An 18,171-nucleotide genomic window follows, 5' to 3' on the forward strand; every position below is an offset into this window, starting at 1 on the left:
GTTTCCACTCTCACTCTGGTGTGGCAGAGTTTTTCTGCTTATTTTCCTAATGTCCCTAGCAATCCTTAGGCTCAGGAGTCTGGAAACCACTATGGCTGCCACTGACCAGGTATCTTGCAGCCTGTTCCTGGATGGCTGGAGCTACCTTGCTCTGCGTTGTAGGCCCTTTCTAACCTGTGTTACAGACTTTTCCTGCAGATCTTCCAAGTTGTCATGAGCTGGAAAATTGTTTCCCTCAGCCTTTTGGTGGGTTCTGCACTCTAGAATTTTTTTTAAAGTCTGAAAGAAGCCTTCATTTATTGATTAACTTCACAGTAAAGTGATTTCATATTTTTAGTGGGTAATTACATATGGTAATGTATTATGTGAGAGAAGACACAACTCCCCTCTTCCAGACACCATTTCCCACAGTCCTGGGGTGATTAGTTTTCAGAAAGTTGATTGTATCTTCTGGTAAACTCCATGACTCTTCCTGAGAAGAGATGCAGCAAGAGGGAGGGGCTAGCTGGCCAGAGCACTTGTATTCACCTGGCCAGGTGCACAGCCACTGCAGTGAAGCACTAACCTTTAGAGCTGGTAGCTATTCTGACTGAATGGTTTAAGTGAAAGAGCTACTGGAAACCTGTGTGTCATTCTAGAATTTGGATAGAGTCATTATTGGAGTGGTCTGGGGCTGAGCTTGTGGGAATTCCTGCCTTTGCTCCGCCATCTTGGCTCTGTCCCCTCAATCTAGAGACTTCTTAATTCTTCACTTTATACAATCAAAATGCTATCATCAGGGGCAGCTGGGTGGCACAGTGGATAGAGCACTGACCCCACTGGAGTCAGGAGTACCTGAGTTCAAATCTGGCCTCAGACACTTAATAATTACCTAGCTGTGTGACCTTGGGCAAGCCACTTAACCCCATTGCCTTGAAAAATCTAAAAAAAAATGCTATCATCTACATATATATCCTTACTTAGCCATTATTCCTGAATTTGTCCCCACATGAGGGGGCTAATTCAGTTGCTCTTTGAGTTTTATGGTGGTGAAGGGGTGGGTTTTTAGAAAGAGGGTGATATAATGTGACATTCAGTTTTTCTCATAAAATAAGCATTAGACCATCTTCATTTTTGGTATTGTTTATAAGAGCCAGCTAAAGGTATGGATCTGAAATTCAAATAAGAAACTTACTTTCATCTAGAAGCTTTCTAGTAATTCCCCCACACCCACCTTCCTTCAAATGTCAATTGTATAAAGAATATTGAAGTAGGGAAATTGGGTGGCATACGGTATTGAAAGCCTAGAATCAGAAGGAATTATAATTTTCTAATTCCTAACTCCAAGGTCAATTTAGGGGAAAAAAGCATTTATAAAGTAACAACTATATTCTAGGAATTGTATTAAACCCTGGGGATAAAGGAAATTTTTTTAGAAAAATTAGTCCTGACTCTCTAGGAGCCATTGGAAAAAACAAGATGTAAATAACTATGCACACTCAATATGCAGAATAAATCAGAGATAAATAATCAAGAGAAAAAAAGCAATAGCTTCTTGTCATGGTAGGATTTAAGCTGGGACTTGAAAGAATTCCAGGCAAGCCAAGATATGTAAAGACAGGGAGGGATAGAATGCCAGCTACTAAAGATAACCAGTGAAAAATGAAATATTGAGAGATTTAATGTCATATTCAAGAAACAAGTAGACTATTGTAGCTCTATAGTTGAGTATAAAAAAGGGAGCGAGGGCAGCTAGGTGGCTCAGTGGATAAAGCACTGGCTCTGGAGTCAGGAGTACCTGGGTTCAAATCCAGTCTCAGACACTTAATAATTACCTAGCTGTATGGCCTTGGGCAAGCCACTTAACCCCATTTGCCTTGAAAAAAAGAGCAGTGTACGAATACTGGAAAGGTAGGAAAGGTCCAGGTTCTGGTGGACTTTACAGGCCTAAAAAATGATTTTTTTGTTTAATCCTGGAGATAATAAGGAATCATTGGAGTTTATTTAGTAAAAGGTTGGTATGATGTTAGGAAAATCACTTTGTTAACTACATGAAGGATGTCTTGGAATGGGGAGAGATCTGAGGCATGGATGTAAACTAAGAAGGCTATTGCAATAATCAAAGTGTGAAGAGTTAAAAACCTAACCAGAGTGGAGGCAGTATAATAAGAAATGTTATAAAGGTAGAATCAATAATTGAATGAAGGAGGGGGGATGGGGGGGAGAGAGAGAGAGAGAGAGAGAGAGAGAGAGAGAGAGAGAGAGAGAGAGAGAGAGAGAGGAAAGAGATGAAATGAGATGAAGGTATTACCTAGGTTTCAGACCTGTATGACTAGGAAGATTATGATGCCCTCAATAATAAAAATTGGGAAATTCAAAAGAAGGAAAGATCAGGATAGAAAGATAATTTCAGTTTTATGTTGAGTTTTAAATGTTTATGGGGACATACAGTTTGAGATATTCAATAGTTAGAGATATAAGAGTAGAGACCAGGAACGAGGTCTGGATAAATAGACCTGAAATCATCTGCATGGATATGATAATTAAATTAATAGAAGATCACCAAGAGAAATGGTATAGAGGCAAAAGAGAAGAGGACCCAGAAACACCCTGGCTTAGCAGGTATGATCTGGATGGAGATCCAACAAAAGAAAACAAAACTGAAGAGCATCAGATAAGTAGGAGGAGAACCAGGAGAAATTAAGTGACTCGATAACCTAGAAATAAGAGCATAACAAGGAAAAACAATTAATAGTGGCAAAACCTGAAGAGAGAAGGATTTAAGAGATTTCATTGAAGAGATCATTAAGAACTTAAGAGAATTTTTTTTAGGTTTTTGCAAGGCAAATGGGGTTAAGTGGCTTGCCCAAAGCCACACAGCTATGTAATTATTAAGTGTCTGAGGTCAGATTTGAACTCAGGTACTCCTGACTCCAAGGCCTGTGCTCTATCCACTGTACCACCTAGTCGCCCCCAAGAGAGAATTTTCAAATGAATGATGAGGTTGGAAGTCAAACTGCATAGAGTTAGAGAGAGTGAGAAGAAATAAAATGAGGTCCTTCTCAAAGTTTAGTCATAAAAATGGAGAAAAGATATGGGACAATAGTTATGGGGATGGATGGATCAAGTGAAGGATTTTTGAGGATGGACAAGACATGAGAATGTTTATAGACAGTAGAGAAACCAGTTCAAAATTATCTAGACCTAAGTCTAGGGCAGGTCACAGCCCAAACAACAGGAAATAATAATTTATATGTGTATCAGAAATCTTAGAAACTTTATTTAAGGGGTTTTAGTAAGAAAAGGTTTACATAGTTTAACATCCATCAGAAATAGCCGACATGGGCTATTTCTCAAGTAGTAAAATATAATTGTGCTGCAAGCCCTAGGACAAAATGAAGGGTAATTAATATAAGCTTCAGAGAGACAGATTTGGGTTTTAAATAAGAAAAACTAATCATTTAGAGCTTTTCCAAAGTAGAATGACATAGTAAGGCAGTGTGTTTTCTTTTCACTGGAGATTTTCACACACAGTTAAATTGTTAGGGATGTTGTAAGGTAAGAGGAACCTTTCTAGAAATCTTTAATTATATGACCTCGTTGCAGAACAGCGCTATTTGAGTAAAACAGCTAAAAAAGCAACCAGATAATTCTTAATTATTTCCTCTTCTGTTTTGTTTCTCAAAGGGTTCCATTGTTGTAGGGATAGACTATGACTGCCAGGAAAAGATGGTATACTGGACAGATGTTGCTGGGCGGGTAATCAGTCGGATTAACTTGGAATTAGGCAATGAGCCTGAAATTGTCATCAGTTCAGGTAAAAGGGGGTGGCAATTAGCATAAAACAACATTTCAAGTTTGATTTTTCCATTATTTTGAGGTCAAAATTTTGTCCTTTAGTCTGTCCTCATCTCATTAGCACCCTCTACCACAATTATCATCAAACAACAATGGTACATTGTTGCCCAAAATGCAAGCCCTTTTCTAATCATCATTATCTAACATGTGGCACATGAAGGTAAGAAAAGTCCTTAGAGCATCACCAAAGAAAGGAGTTAATCCAGATTTTGATGGTGATTGTTTTCAATGGAATCCTCAATGCCTCCTTACTGCAGCTATGATTCTGTGTCTTCTAATGCCAAAAAGAAACATTTTTAGGACCATCAGGGGATAAAACACTGAGGAAAAATGGCCACAAAAATACAATTTTGTTAATATAAATAATAGAATTAACATTGGTCATTTTCATTTTTAAATTTTAAAAAATTTAACAAGGTATAAGGAAAATTATGACAATTCAGCTTATTTAAATATGTTTAGTGTTTCTTCAATAATCAGTAATCAGGGGTGGCTAGGTGGCATAGTGGATAAAGCACCCGCCCTGGAGTCAGGAGTACCTGGGTTCAAATCCAGTCTGACACTTAATAATTATAATTACCTAGCTGTGTGGCCTTGGGCAAGCCACTTAACCCTGTTTGCCTTGCAAAAACCTAAAAAAAAAAAATCAGTAATCAAGAAGAATTTATTAAGTACTAGTAGTACTATGCCAGGCCCTGACATGAGGGCAAAAAAAAATTAATAGTACCTGAATTTACATGGTACTTTAAGGTTTATTTTAATTTTCATATTGTTTCATTTGACTCTCACAACATTTTCTGGATGAGGAAACTTGAAGTTCAGAAAGGTTGTGACTTTCTCAGTAACACTGTACTACTATCTGAAAGATTGTAACCCAGCACTCAAGACATTTTACCATACTGACCCTTTATTCTACCAATTATTTCTTCCCCTCTACTCCTCCAGATTTCTTTTACTATTAGTTTGGGTCTTATGATTTTAATACTATTAGAATTTTATTTGTAGTTTGAAGAGGAGATTCTCTGTGCTTCAAATTCATTAACTATCCTAGAATTTAAGATTTGTCTTTATTTCCTTTTTAGGACTGATGAGCCCAGAAGGACTTGCCATTGACTATTTACATAGAACCATGTTCTGGACAGATAGTGGCCTTGACAAAATAGAAAGTGCCAATTTGGATGGCTCAAAGCGCAAGGTTCTCTTTGACAGTGATCTGGTGAATCCCCGAGCCATCACTGTGGATCCAATCAGAGGGTCAGTTTGGTATTTTCTTATTCTTCTCTGTTGCTTAAGAATAATGTATTTATAAATATTTAAATTATAAACAGCGTGAACAGAAGAAGAGTAAAAGTTGCAATTCGTATTTCCATAGTTTTAAGCTTGTCAGGGTATTTTCTTTGTCTTCTTGATTAGTACAAATATTATTCTCATTCCATAGATGATAAAACTGAGTTCAAACTCAAAGAAATTTGGTAACTTGTCCAGGTTTGCACTATCATCACATGTCAAAACTAGAATTTGAACCCCATTTCTTCTTATAACCTTTATTAGTTGAAAAAATGCATTGTAAGGATCACAAAAAAATTTATCTCCAAAAAATGTATTATAAATGTGTATTTTATTAATTTGCTGCCACTCAGTGGTGATTCAGCTTAAAATCCATTTTTTAGATAAGATCACCAATTCACACATGAAAGTTTAAAAATTAGTTTTCCAGTACTTTTAGACTAATCAAGGTATTTAACTCACTAAAGAAAACTGATTTACAAATCCTAACTCTGACATTTATTCTATGTGACTTTATGTCAGTTAAACTTACCAGGACTCAGTTTCCTCAACTATAAAATAAGGAAGTTGGACTAGCCTCTGAGCTCCTATCCAGGATCTGTGATATATTACCATAACAATAATTCTGTGAAATGTTCACATTATTTAAATGATACCCCTACCAAGCTAAATTCTCCCAAAAACTTTTCTATCTTTTAAAAACTTTTTCCTGTAGTTTTCATGTAAATTATTTTTAAATCATTATTTTTGTTCCAAAAATGCAAAGTGTCCTCTACTTAGGCCTCAGTCAATTTTTTTTGTTTTTTGTTTTTGGGTTTTTTATTAAATTTTTGCAAGGCAATAGGGTTAAGTGATTTGCCCAAGATCACACAGGTAGGTAATTATAAAGTGTCTGAGATCAAATTTGAACTCAGATCCTTCTGACTCCAGGGCTGCTACTCTATCCACCTGGCTGCACCCCTCAGTCAGTTTTAGTTGTATTCTGCTTGTGTTCATGATTCACTTGCTTGTTCCACTTCAAATGCATATTTTAATTCTTAAGTTGAACATCTGAGAGACTAATTATTTTCTCTTGTGAACACTGCTGATCACCAAGATTATTTTCAAACTATCACATAATGACATCTTGAAAATATATAATCTTGTGGTTTGAGTGAAAAAAAAATGTCTATTCAATCCAACAACACTTTTTAGGTGCTTGGCACTGTTTGGCATATATAAAAACAAAAACACTCCCTGCTCTCATGGATTCTACAAACTACTGAGCAAAAGCAATGTATAAACAGATGGTTAAGTACATATAGAAAATAAATACAAAATAATTTCAGAGGGAAAGAATTAGAAGAATCTGGAAAAATCCAGTGAAGGAGTTAGATGTTATTGGATGGTTTAATCCATTACCATTTAAAGTTATGAGAATTAGGTTTATATTTTCCTTCATTTGCCTCTAACAATTTTTTCCAAGTTAAGATTTCCCCTTACATATTCTCTTACTTCTTACTTCTTACTTCTTACTCTTACTTATTCTCTGTAGAAAGAAACTTTACATCTTTGGTTACTTCAAGGCAAGCTTATTCCCAATGATTCTCTTTCCTTTATCCTTAATTTCTAACCCTTTCCTGTTTCCTCTTTCACTAATTTTACAGTTTTGCTTAATTTAGTTCTTTTTTTCTCCTAATTATAGAAATTCTTTCTTTTTTGCCTTTTAATTAAGTAATCAAATAAAATTTCTTAACTTATTGGTTTTAAAATTTTCATTTTCTGTAACTTTTTCTAAAAAGCATTTAGTTCTCTCATTCTTTTCATTGTTTAACTTCCTTTTCTATCTAAACTAGATCTTCATTTCTTGATTTATGGTCCTTATGTTTATTTATCCATTCCTTAGTCTCTATATTCTTTATAGAACTAAATTTGCACATTTTGGGTTTCCTTTTTATATTTTATTTTTTCCAATTTCATGTAAAAACAAATTTTAACATATTTTAAAACATTGAGTTCCAAATTTTCTACCTTTCCACTTTTTCCCCTCATTGAGAAGGCAAGCAATTTGATTAAGGTTATATATGTGCAAAACGTTTTTCTATATTTGTCAGATTGTAAAAGAAAACAGAGACCAAAAAGAATTTAACAAAGTTTTTTGTTAAAAGTATACTTCAAACTGTATTCAGACTTCATCAGTTCTTTTTCTGAAGGTGTTTAGCATTTTTCATCATAAGATCTTTGGAATTGTCTTAAATCATTACATTGCTGAGAATACCTAATTCATTCAGAGTTGATTGTCACACAATATTATCATTTATAATCAATTGTTTTTACAGTGTTGGTTCTGCTATGAACCAGCTTCATCAGATAGAAAGTTCTTTTCACTTTACTTTGCATCAATTCGTGTAAGACTGCAATTTATTCTGAAAGCCTCCTGCTCGTCCTTTTATTTTTTAAATAACAAATAGCAATGCAAATAAAAACAAAGCATTTTCCCCATAAGCTTTGAGCTCACTTTCCTGTCAATATTATGTGTTTATTGACAGAGAGACCTTCATAGAAAATATTGTGCTGCCTATCAACAGATGGGAGGAGACATGTGAATACTGGACCCACTCATAGTATTCTACAATCATACACCTCAATTTCTTTCGTCATTCTCCAATTGATAGCAATCCTTTCAATTTCCAATTCTCTGCCACCATAAAAATAGTCACTTTCATAAATGTTTTTGTAGATAAATATCTTTTTCCTTTTTTTGTGTAACTCTTTCCCCCTGGAAAATTGGTCAATATGCATTTATTAAAACACTATGGGCCAAAATTGTGCAAAGTACTGAGCACACAAAAAGGCAGAAGATAGTCCTGCTCTCAAGGAGCTCAGCATATAATGTAAGAAATATAAAGCAAACAAATATGGACAAACAAGTTGTATGCAGGAATAGAATTAAGGGGAGTTGGGAATAGTTTCTTTAGAAGATGGTATCTTATTTGAAAGAAACCAAGAAAGAAGAAAGGTGTAGTGAATTGAAATATATGTGGTAGTCAATAAGATGTAAGAAGAATGAAAAGGGAAGAGTAGGTTATAAAGAACTTTGAAACCAAATAGAAGATTTTTGTATTTGATCCTGTAGGTGATGAGTATGTTGGGAATGGGGACAAAGTGAATAAACATCATCAGAAGTAAACTTTAGGAAAATCATTCTAATCCCTAAATGGAGTATAGATTGGAAAGGAGAGAGACATAAGCTAGGCAAATTCACTAGCAGGACATTGTGGCAATATCAGAGGAAAAGGGGGACACATTTGAGAGATGTTACAAAAGTGAAGTCAATAAATAAGCCTTGGCAAGTGGTATGATAGAGAAAGAGCTAGTGAGGAGTAGGTTGCAAGCCTAGGGAACTGGGTTGATGGAATGTGTCTCACTTTTAAAAATAACTTTTCCTGCAACTGATAAATGTATTGCCCCATACTAAGAATATTAGGGTACCCTTTTCCCTCTCCCATAACTTTCTTCCCTTCTGTCATGAACTCTCTGAATCCACATCCTCACACTCTTTTGGTTATCTGTTGCCCCCAGAAAGCATAATGAATAGTCTTTCTAAACACAAAAACTCTGCTGATCATATTTATTGGAAGTCCTCCACATACTCACTTCCTCTTTGAAGCATTTTTCAGTTAGACTTCCTCAGAACTCTGAAACAAGATTTCTTTCTGCAACCTCTGTTTTAGTCCCTCCCTTTCCTCTTCTTTTTGAGGAATTACAAGAGTTATTTTCCCTTCCCCTGTTATTCTTTTCCTTGTTAGGGGAATATCACATAACCCATTTTATCCTCTTCCTTCTCTCTCCTTTTTATGCATCCTCCTCTTCTGCAATTTAGCCCCAATAAATAGATATCTTGTGAAGTTTAATCTGTGATGTTTCAGATGTTATCACCTATTTGACTTCCATTTTTAATGTTTCCTTATGTGCTAATAGGAAGAAAACTCTTTAATAGTTTATATATATATATATATATATATCATATTTCTGATGGTAACCCATAGATGTTATAGATTCTCTTTTAGTTCCCTCCCCACCCCATCCCAGGGAAATTTGTTCTCCTTTGTTTGGTATATTTCCTTAATTTTTTTTTAGCCTTCTGAAAATTTTATATGCTACTTAATCTTACATAAAACATACAGGAAAGCTACTTAGTATATATTAGGATGGAAATGTTTCCTTCTGAACATTAAGCAAAATCTTTCACACAGTAATAATGAAGTCTCTCATATGGAGAAAAAGCACTCCTGAATTTGTCATATACACATAGGGCACACACACATCACAAAGTAAGCATTTTAGTCACCTAGGAATATCATGCTCAAATTAGGTAGTAACAAAATAGTTATTTCTGGGAGCTGAGTTCCATCGACTCTCCTAGTCAGACATGTAATTATAATGAACTTATCAAGTTCCAAGTTATAAAATATAAGTTATACATAGTTATTTCATTTAAAAGTATCCCATAAAGAAAAATGTTCAAAGCACAGCCAAATACTATTAATTTTCAAACTGGTTAATTTACAGAGCTAATTGACAATATCAAATATTAAGAAATTTTATCGGGGGTGGCTAGGTGGCTCAGTAGATAGAGCACCGGCCCTGGAGTCAGGAGTACCTGAGTTCGAATCCAGCCTCAGACACCCAATAACTACCTAGCTGTGTGGCCTTGGGCAAGTCACCTAACTCCATTGCCTTGCAAAAGAAAATCTGAAGAAATTTTATCAGGTTCTTATGCAAGATGATTCATCCATTTAGAGCTGTAGGTGAAAATCTACTATCTTCATTCATAAAGAGAGATCAAGCAGCTGTCAGTGGGACTTAAAATAATGACTTCTACTACTAAGCAGGTGGTCAAAGTGAATTTATTTACATCTTCAGTTTTTTTGCTACAAAAGAAAAGGCCAAAAGCTTGGATACAAGTGTGCAGCTTCTGCCTTGCATTCATTCACATTAAAACTGGTGGCAGCTCTTTGAAGATTCTGTATCAGAGATACAGCCCTTCCCATGCTGAGCTCCATCCTTTTACCTGGGCCAGGTGTGGACCTGAGACAGGGAAGTTTTCTTTTTCTGGTGCTGGACTTCTGCCTCCCAGCTTTGCCCAGGGCCATGCCTCCTCCTCTGACAAGGCCCCTTACTAATAAAAACCAAATCCACCTTCAACTTTGAGATCTATTCCAGTATCCATCCACCTGAACAGGCATCTGTTTGCTAAGAGAAACCAGATCACCAGACCTTGCACCAGCCACTGGCAGGAAAAAAAGCCCTTAATTTTCTTATACTTCTGTTTTTTAGTGTTTATAGTTTTAGTGTGTTTATAAAGAAACATCATTTTGAGATCTGGTTTATAGAAATATTTAAAATGCCTGGGGTTTTTTTATTGAACATATACTTTTTTTTCATTATTCAGGTTTGTAGGTCTTGTCATGTAATTGCATCTTGAGTTTCTTTGTCCTTCAGGACATATTATTCCTTTTCCTCCAGTTTCTTTTGGTTACAGGACACTCAATATACTACTCAAATTAACTTTTTTTGAAGGTTTTTCTCTTGGGCTGCATATAAAATTTGTTAGTTTTTATTAGAATTATTTAATTTAACCACTTAGATGACTTGGAGTTTGACTCATAAGTGTTTTATTTTGTTTTTTAGAGGCTACCTGTGGATACTTTTCAATTAGTACTAGGTTTAATATGATCATAACTTCTAGTTAATTTTCTTGTAATATTTCTTACTTTATGGTTTTCAGGCTTTATGACTTTCAGATTTAGAAGAATCTATAATCCTTGTTACTTCTCTGTATCCTCTGAGATAATTTCTATTTGAGTACAAATAATTTTTTTGTTTCAATGTTAAATTTTTTGCTTCTCTTCTTCATATTATCCTTTATTTCAGTGTATTTACATTACCAGTTTATTGGCCCACTTGTTTGTTTCTTTGGTGATGTTTGGCATCATAGATTCATGTTTTCTATTCCTCTTGAATACTTCTGAATGCAGTCCAAAAATTTTGGTTTCCCAGAATTATTCTTTTTTTTTAAACTATTCATGAATATCCTGGTGTGGTTTTATATTCTCTTTGGAATGCTTAGCTTTTTATTCCTCATCAACTATTGATTCATTTTCCTTTGTCTCATAATATTTAGTTATTTATTATCTCATAATAGAATAGCTATTTATTATAATATCATAGATATCTAGATGTCATATCTTTCCTATTGGTTTTTCAGTTTATGACCAAGATTTTTAAGCTGAGTTTTCTTACTCATGAGATTTTTGATAACTTAACCCCATTGCCTTGCAAAAAAAAAAAAACAAAAACAAACCCCAAACCATTTTATTTAAATAAAGAGTAACAGATGAAGAAATTCTAGGCAGTTTTCTTGGAATATTTCTTATATTATGGTGTTCAGATTTTTTGACAGGTCAGGTTCTTCTGGGAAATCTAGAAGGGAAGTTAGATGTTCCTCAACTTGCAAAATGGGGGACTGGAAGAGATTTTTATTGTCTCTTCCTTATCTTCCTTCTGGGAGTATCTGAGAATTAATCAGAAAGAAAAGGCTTTTAAAGAAAACAAACACATACAACACAGTACATTCTTTGTTAGTCTTTAGTTATTTAATCTCCCTATAGTTTTTTATGCCATTCCATCCCAGACATGAGTATAATACTGCTTTTTAATTCATTCAAGAACTTCCAATTTTAATCAAGAGATGTTCAAAGTCCAAGTTTACATATGTTTTATAGTTTCATGTCAGTAGTTTTAATTGCCCTAATAAGAATATTTCTTTGTTTTTAATGGTTTTTATTAAGATATCTTAACAAAATGGCACACTTCCCTCATGATGGGAGAGAGGGGCCAAGAGTATTTCAAAATATAAGCTTCCTTTCTCTTCCTGCAGTGCTCCATCCTCTCATTATTGAATTTTTTTTTTGAGTAGTTATCCACTTAGCATAAAGGATAAACTGCTGGGGCAGCTAGGTGGCACAGCGGATAGAGCACTGGCCTTGGAGTCAGGAGTACCTGAGTTCAAATTCGGCCTCAGACACTTAATAATTACCTAGCTGTGTGGCCTTGGGCAAGCCACTTAACCCCATTGCCTTGCAAAAACTAAAAAAAAAAAAAAAAAAAAAGGATAAACTGCTCAGTATCTCTCCTGTGCCAAGCTCCTAACTTCTACCATATTATCCATAAAGCAAAAGCAGAAACTGAAGTTCATATTGCAATGTGGTGACTTGGTCTTGTCCCTTCCTCTCCTCTTCTTCCTCTCTCCCTTCTTTCCTTTCTTTTTTCTTTCCTTCTTTCCTTCCCATTCCTTAATATCTTTTATTAGATCTTCATCCAGGTCATACCTGCTAATCAAATATTCCACAGGGTTCTGTACTGGATCCTTTTTTCTTCTATATTATTTCAGTTACAATGGCTTTATTTATTTATTGTTTGTTTGTTTATTACATTGAATATTTTTAAGTCCATTTATTTAGCCCTAACTTCTCTGCTGACCTCCATTCTCATCTTCAACTAGATGTCTTGTAGAATCTTAACCTCCACATGTCTAAAACTGAACTCATCATCTTTCCTCCCCATCCCATAACTCCTCACCCATCAGCACTTCCCTATTACTCTCAAGGGTACCACCAACCTCCTAGTTACTTGCACTTGAAATTTAAGTGACATTCTTTACTCTTCACTCTTTCTTATCGCATATCTAATTTTATGCCTAGGTTTGTTGATTTTGCCTTTGTGTCATCTCTTGCATCTTCTTTCCTCTGATACTGCCGCCACTCTGGTTCAGATTCCTGTCTCTTCATACCTAATTGCTGAAATAGTCTGCTGCCTAGTCTGCCTACCACAATTTTCTCCCTCTCCAGTCCATCCTCAAGTCAGCTGTCAGAGTGATTTTCCTAAAGTATAAGTCTGACCAAGTCTACTTTTCATCTCCATCTCTCCTACTCCATCTCCAAACTAATTCCAGTGGGTCCCCTATCATCTCCAGAATCAAATAAACCATCTTCTTTTATCTTGCATCGCCTCCATCACATGTACTATGAGTGACACATATGTCCTTGCTATTTCATGAAGAAGACACTCTATATCATGACTCCAAGCATTTCCACTAGCTATCTGACTTCTGGTTTCCTTCAAGTCCAGTTTAAAATTCTACCTGCTACAGGAGACTTTACCTGATCCCCCTCATATTAGTGCCTTTTCTGTTGATTAGCTTCATTTATCCTATATCCTATAGGTTATTGGTAAATAGTTGTTTGTATATTATCACCTCCATTAGGTTGTGAGGGCTCTTTGAGAAGAGGAAGTATATCTTTACCTTTGTATTCATAGTAATTAACATAGTGCCTAGTACATAACTATTTATTTCATCTGTTAGATTGACTCATTCTCTCCTTCCAATGTCTTCAAATCATCCACTTCTATTTTGATTAGAACCTAATTTTGTTATCAGTGCTTAATTTTACTCATTTTCCTATATCCCTGATCCATAATTGAGTCGAGATTTTATTCCAGTCACTAACTCGTTTGAGTCACTAACTCAATTTGAACATAAGATTTTTTTAAACTATAATTAAAGTACTATTGTCACTGTAAAATTTGACTTTAAAATTACCTGTGTATTAGGCACACTTGGTTGTGCTTGATCAACTTGGACACTTTGTAAAGGGGTAAATGAACTTTCCCAGCTCCAAAAGGCAGTAGTTGAAGATTAAATTGGGATTGATTTTTGATTATTTAAAACACTTTTCCAGGCAGAAAAAAACAAGAAAGTTGTTAAAAATTTTAGGTTTTATTGTCTTTTCCTTACACATACTTATAAGCATGTAAACATATTAAACTTATAAGCATGTATATATGAAGGTATTTATTGCCCATTAACATGGTATCACATATAAGGAAAAAAGTCTTTACAGTAATACTTATGATAACATGCCTTTGAGTACAAATCTTCAGATCAAATCTGAATCATCCTTCCATAAGAGGATCATAGTTTAATATAACTTTATAAATTAATAAGCATATAAAATTCTTGTTTAACACATCTCATAGAGTTATTAGGGTAGAGAGTATAAAAAATACAGAAATGATAAACCAAAACAAGAACCAATTAGTATAGGGAACCAAAAAATAAATGTCTTCTTTCCTGTTCTGGTCCTCCATGGGTTTCTGTAGCTATTGCATTCTTAGCTATTGCATAGCTATTGCTATCCTACAACAAATAGAATAGAGATTTGATTGGAAGCTTGGGGCAGAGAAATGGAGCTTCAATATATTCTTCCTTGTGCTCTTACATTTCATTTAGGGACCAATTCAGAATGATGTAAATATTATTTTAAAAATAAACTAAATCATTCACAGAAACCTGTACTGGACTGATTGGAATAGAGAAGGACCTAAAATTGAAACCTCTTCTGTAGACGGAACAAACAGAAGAATTTTGGTGAATAAAGACATTGGACTACCTAATGGTTTAACCTTTGATCCCTTCTCTAAACTGATTTGCTGGGCAGATGCAGGTAATTTCATTTACTATGGATAAAAGACAAATATCTAACCTTTGATTGTGGTATATACATACATATATATATATATATAAAACAGAGAGAGAGAGAGAGAGAGTAAGAGAGAGTAATGGCCTGATGACCTAGCCAGATTTCATTATTTTGTCTTTGGATTTAGTTAGGCAAGATTTAGTTAGGTATATAAGAGGGGAATTTTTGCAAAGTTCTTTTCAGTCATCTTTGAGAAAGGTCATTGCATAGACTTGGATGTAGAAGTTGCTTTTACTTTTCTGTCACATTACCACCATGTAAAATCTGGTCTTGTTCAGTCATGTCCACCCATCTCTGATCCAATAAACAGGAACAGATTTCTGCTGAGAGGAAAATCTTTTTTGAAAAATCATCAGTGATGAAAAAAGAAGCCTCTAAATTGGTAAACATCAGCTTCCTTGGTATTTCATTATTACAAACCATAATCCATTCTTACTTTATTCTGAGATGATCCTGTGTGCTTTGTATAATGGATCTATAGTAACCAGGTTTTAGAAGCTTTAAAGAATGGAGAATTTGTCATCTAAGTTGAAAGATAACTCTGAGTTAAGGCCTCCCCAAGTAGTTGAAAATCAAATTGTGTTTGAGATTTTTGATTTTCATCTTTAAACTTTTCATTTAAGATTTTGTTTCATATTGTCCAAAGTTATATGGAAAATGAGATATTTTCTTTTCTAAGGATTTTTTAAAAAGCTGTTTAAAAATTTAGGTTTTATTGTCTTAGCCTTAAACATACTTATAAGCTTATAAGCATGCATATATTAAGACATTCATTGCTCACAAATATAATGCCACATAAATGGGAAGTCTTTTCAGTAGTACTCATAGTTTTGCCTTCTGAGTACACAAACCCAAATTTAATTGCTTATATAATTTCTTCAAATCTGAATCATCCTTGTGTAAGGGAATCATAGTTTAGTTAGTATTTTTACATTTAAAGTGCTATTGAAGTATTCTTTTTGGATTACTAAGAATCAAGAATTGTTGAATCAAGAAATGCCATAATTATTTTGATATTCTCTTTTACTTGAACAAAACTCTGTATTTCAGGGGAAAATTTCAATTTCTTGAAGCATGAAGTAATTTTTAATTATAGTTTCTTATTTTTTTCCAAAGGAACCAAAAAACTGGAATGTGCATTATCAAATGGAACTGGAAGGCATATAATACAAAATAACCTCAATTACCCCTTCAGCATTGTTAGCTATGCAAATCACTTTTATCATACTGACTGGAGAAGGTAAATTAAAGGCCATAGTCATCCTGAATTTAAGGGAAAAGTGAAAGAATTCTAGAGTTATTTTTCTCAGCCAACCTAGTTGATCATCCATTCCATCATTGGCTTTTTTTCATCAGTGGTACTACTTGCTCTAGATGAAGTATCTTTCTTTCTCTTGGCCTGTTTTCTTATCTGTACAACAAGAAGAGTCCTGACTTTGAAGTCAGGAAGAACAATGTATAAATCCTTAATTCTTTTAATGCCAAAGGCACTTACAATGTATTATTCACACTGGCTGCAAATAGAACTAGAAAGATGGAAAGTATTTCCATAATGGGCGTTACCCACAAATAAGTCATCTCCCTTCAAAATCATTCCTAATAGGCTGACAATTTGTCCCAAGTGCTATTTCAAACTGCTATTATTTCAAGTTTTGGGTGTAATTCCCCCAGTTTAATCCCCCTTATTTCAAAGGGATTGTTTGCCTCATTTTAAATGTTAACAATATTACAACTAGATTAGAGTCCTATTGTTTTGTAAAGGATAAACTAATGTAATAAATCTTAGTGGCCCCAAGTTACAACAAATTTGACTTTCAAAACTTCAAGATTCTTTAGCTTTAATCCATGAAAATTAAGTTATTTTCTAGCAATACTGTAGTTTTTGGTCCTTCAGTATTTACAAATTCCTCATGTTTTGAACTATACAAAAGTACAGCTAACCTTATAGAAAACAATGAAGAGACAGTAAGCATAATGCAGTTACACTTTTAAAAAGCATTCTGTATTACTGTCTTTTGTTTATTTATGGTTTATCACTGCCCTGATAACAAGCTAAGAGCAGCCTATTATTTTTTTGGTAGAGTATTAATATTTCCCTTGCATTTTCTCAAATTCTTTTACTCTTTAAAAGCATGAAACTGATATTCTTGATATATAGTTTCATATACAATTCTTTTTCCTTTATTTTGTATATAGAAAGGTATGTGTGTGCATGCATATGTCTAAGTCCATGACTGGAGCCAGTCATAAAAAAAAAATCACAAGATTGATATGAATAACAATATCTTTATAAGGTTCAAACCTACTTGATATTTAAAATCAGCCTTTTGGCCTATATTCTCCTAAAATTAAGTTTTGATATATATATATATATATATATATAAAAAGCTTCGAAGTTGTTATTACTTATAAGTAGACCTGTTTATTTATCCTTTCTATTCCTAGGGATGGTGTTATTGCAATAAATAAAGATAATGGCCAATTTACTGATGAGTATCTTCCAGAGCAAAGATCACATCTTTATGGAATAACTGCAATATACCCCAACTGTCCAAAAGGTAAATAATCTAGGTGAGCATTAGGGTCTTATTTTGTAAAACAGAGATTGTGTCAGATGACACATAGGAACTAAATTTACTTTTAGCATTTCTTCTCTACCACTGTAAGCATCATTCATTGGCACTCCTAGTAGTGATAGGTATATATATTAAACAAATCCCTCTAATGTGAAAATCTACGGTTATTTCGTTGCTTATGCAGTCACTGAATCCTCCTCTCTGGCATTTATACTGCAGTATAAAAATAAGAAAATAACATTTTCCCCTTTCCCTCTCCTTTCTCCCTATAGGAATGAAGTAATGGGTTCTAAATAATAGAATCTTAACCCTGAAGACAATTTTCTACCAACAAATGGAAGGCGAAGATGATGAAAAAATACTTAAATAAGGGCCACTGCTAGGGTTTCTTTCTGGTTATGCAACAAAATGACCTTTTAGAAAGAAAGGATTAGTAAGTGAATTCTGGGAAAATTTTATACCTCAATCTTTAACTACTGTATTTTCTAAAAATAAAAAAAAATTATCTTGATTGTTATAAGGGAAAACTATAAGTGCTCTATGAACAGAATTTTATTATTGCTTATAAAACATTTTTAAATACCAGTAGTATATTTCAAAAATTCAGTCTGAAAATTAAAGCATAGACTGTTAAGTTATAAGGTCCTTTGGCTAAAAGATATACGAGTGTGTGTGTGTGTGTGTGTGTGTGTGTGTGTGTGTGTGTGTGTGTGTGTTCAAAGGAAAAAATATAGTCCTAAACATCATAAATCTTGATTCATCACAAATTGTGAAGAGGATCTCATTAATGGGAAAAAAATGCAATTTTCTGAAATTCCAAAAATATCATTTCTTTACCTCACTCACCATAAGTGAATTTCTTTTAAGTATTTATATTATAAGGTGCT

General features: G+C 34.1%; 1 protein-coding gene across 1 annotated transcript in view; it reads left to right on the top strand.

Annotated features, from left to right (window-relative positions):
* Positions 1-18,042, top strand: part of NID2 (nidogen 2) — a 141,980-nt gene extending 123,938 nt beyond the window's left edge. The window contains exons 15-20 of the mRNA XM_074213350.1: positions 3,667-3,796; positions 4,920-5,091; positions 14,515-14,672; positions 15,825-15,948; positions 17,154-17,266; positions 17,557-18,042. Of these exons, the coding sequence (XP_074069451.1) occupies positions 3,667-3,796; positions 4,920-5,091; positions 14,515-14,672; positions 15,825-15,948; positions 17,154-17,266; positions 17,557-17,567 (708 nt within the window). The 3' untranslated portion in view covers positions 17,568-18,042. The remainder of the gene's footprint in view (positions 1-3,666; positions 3,797-4,919; positions 5,092-14,514; positions 14,673-15,824; positions 15,949-17,153; positions 17,267-17,556) is intronic.
* The last annotated feature ends 129 nt before the right edge of the window (positions 18,043-18,171 follow it).

This window comes from Macrotis lagotis, chromosome 1 (genome assembly GCF_037893015.1).
Source record: "Macrotis lagotis isolate mMagLag1 chromosome 1, bilby.v1.9.chrom.fasta, whole genome shotgun sequence".
NCBI classification, from domain to species: Eukaryota; Metazoa; Chordata; class Mammalia; order Peramelemorphia; family Peramelidae; genus Macrotis; species Macrotis lagotis.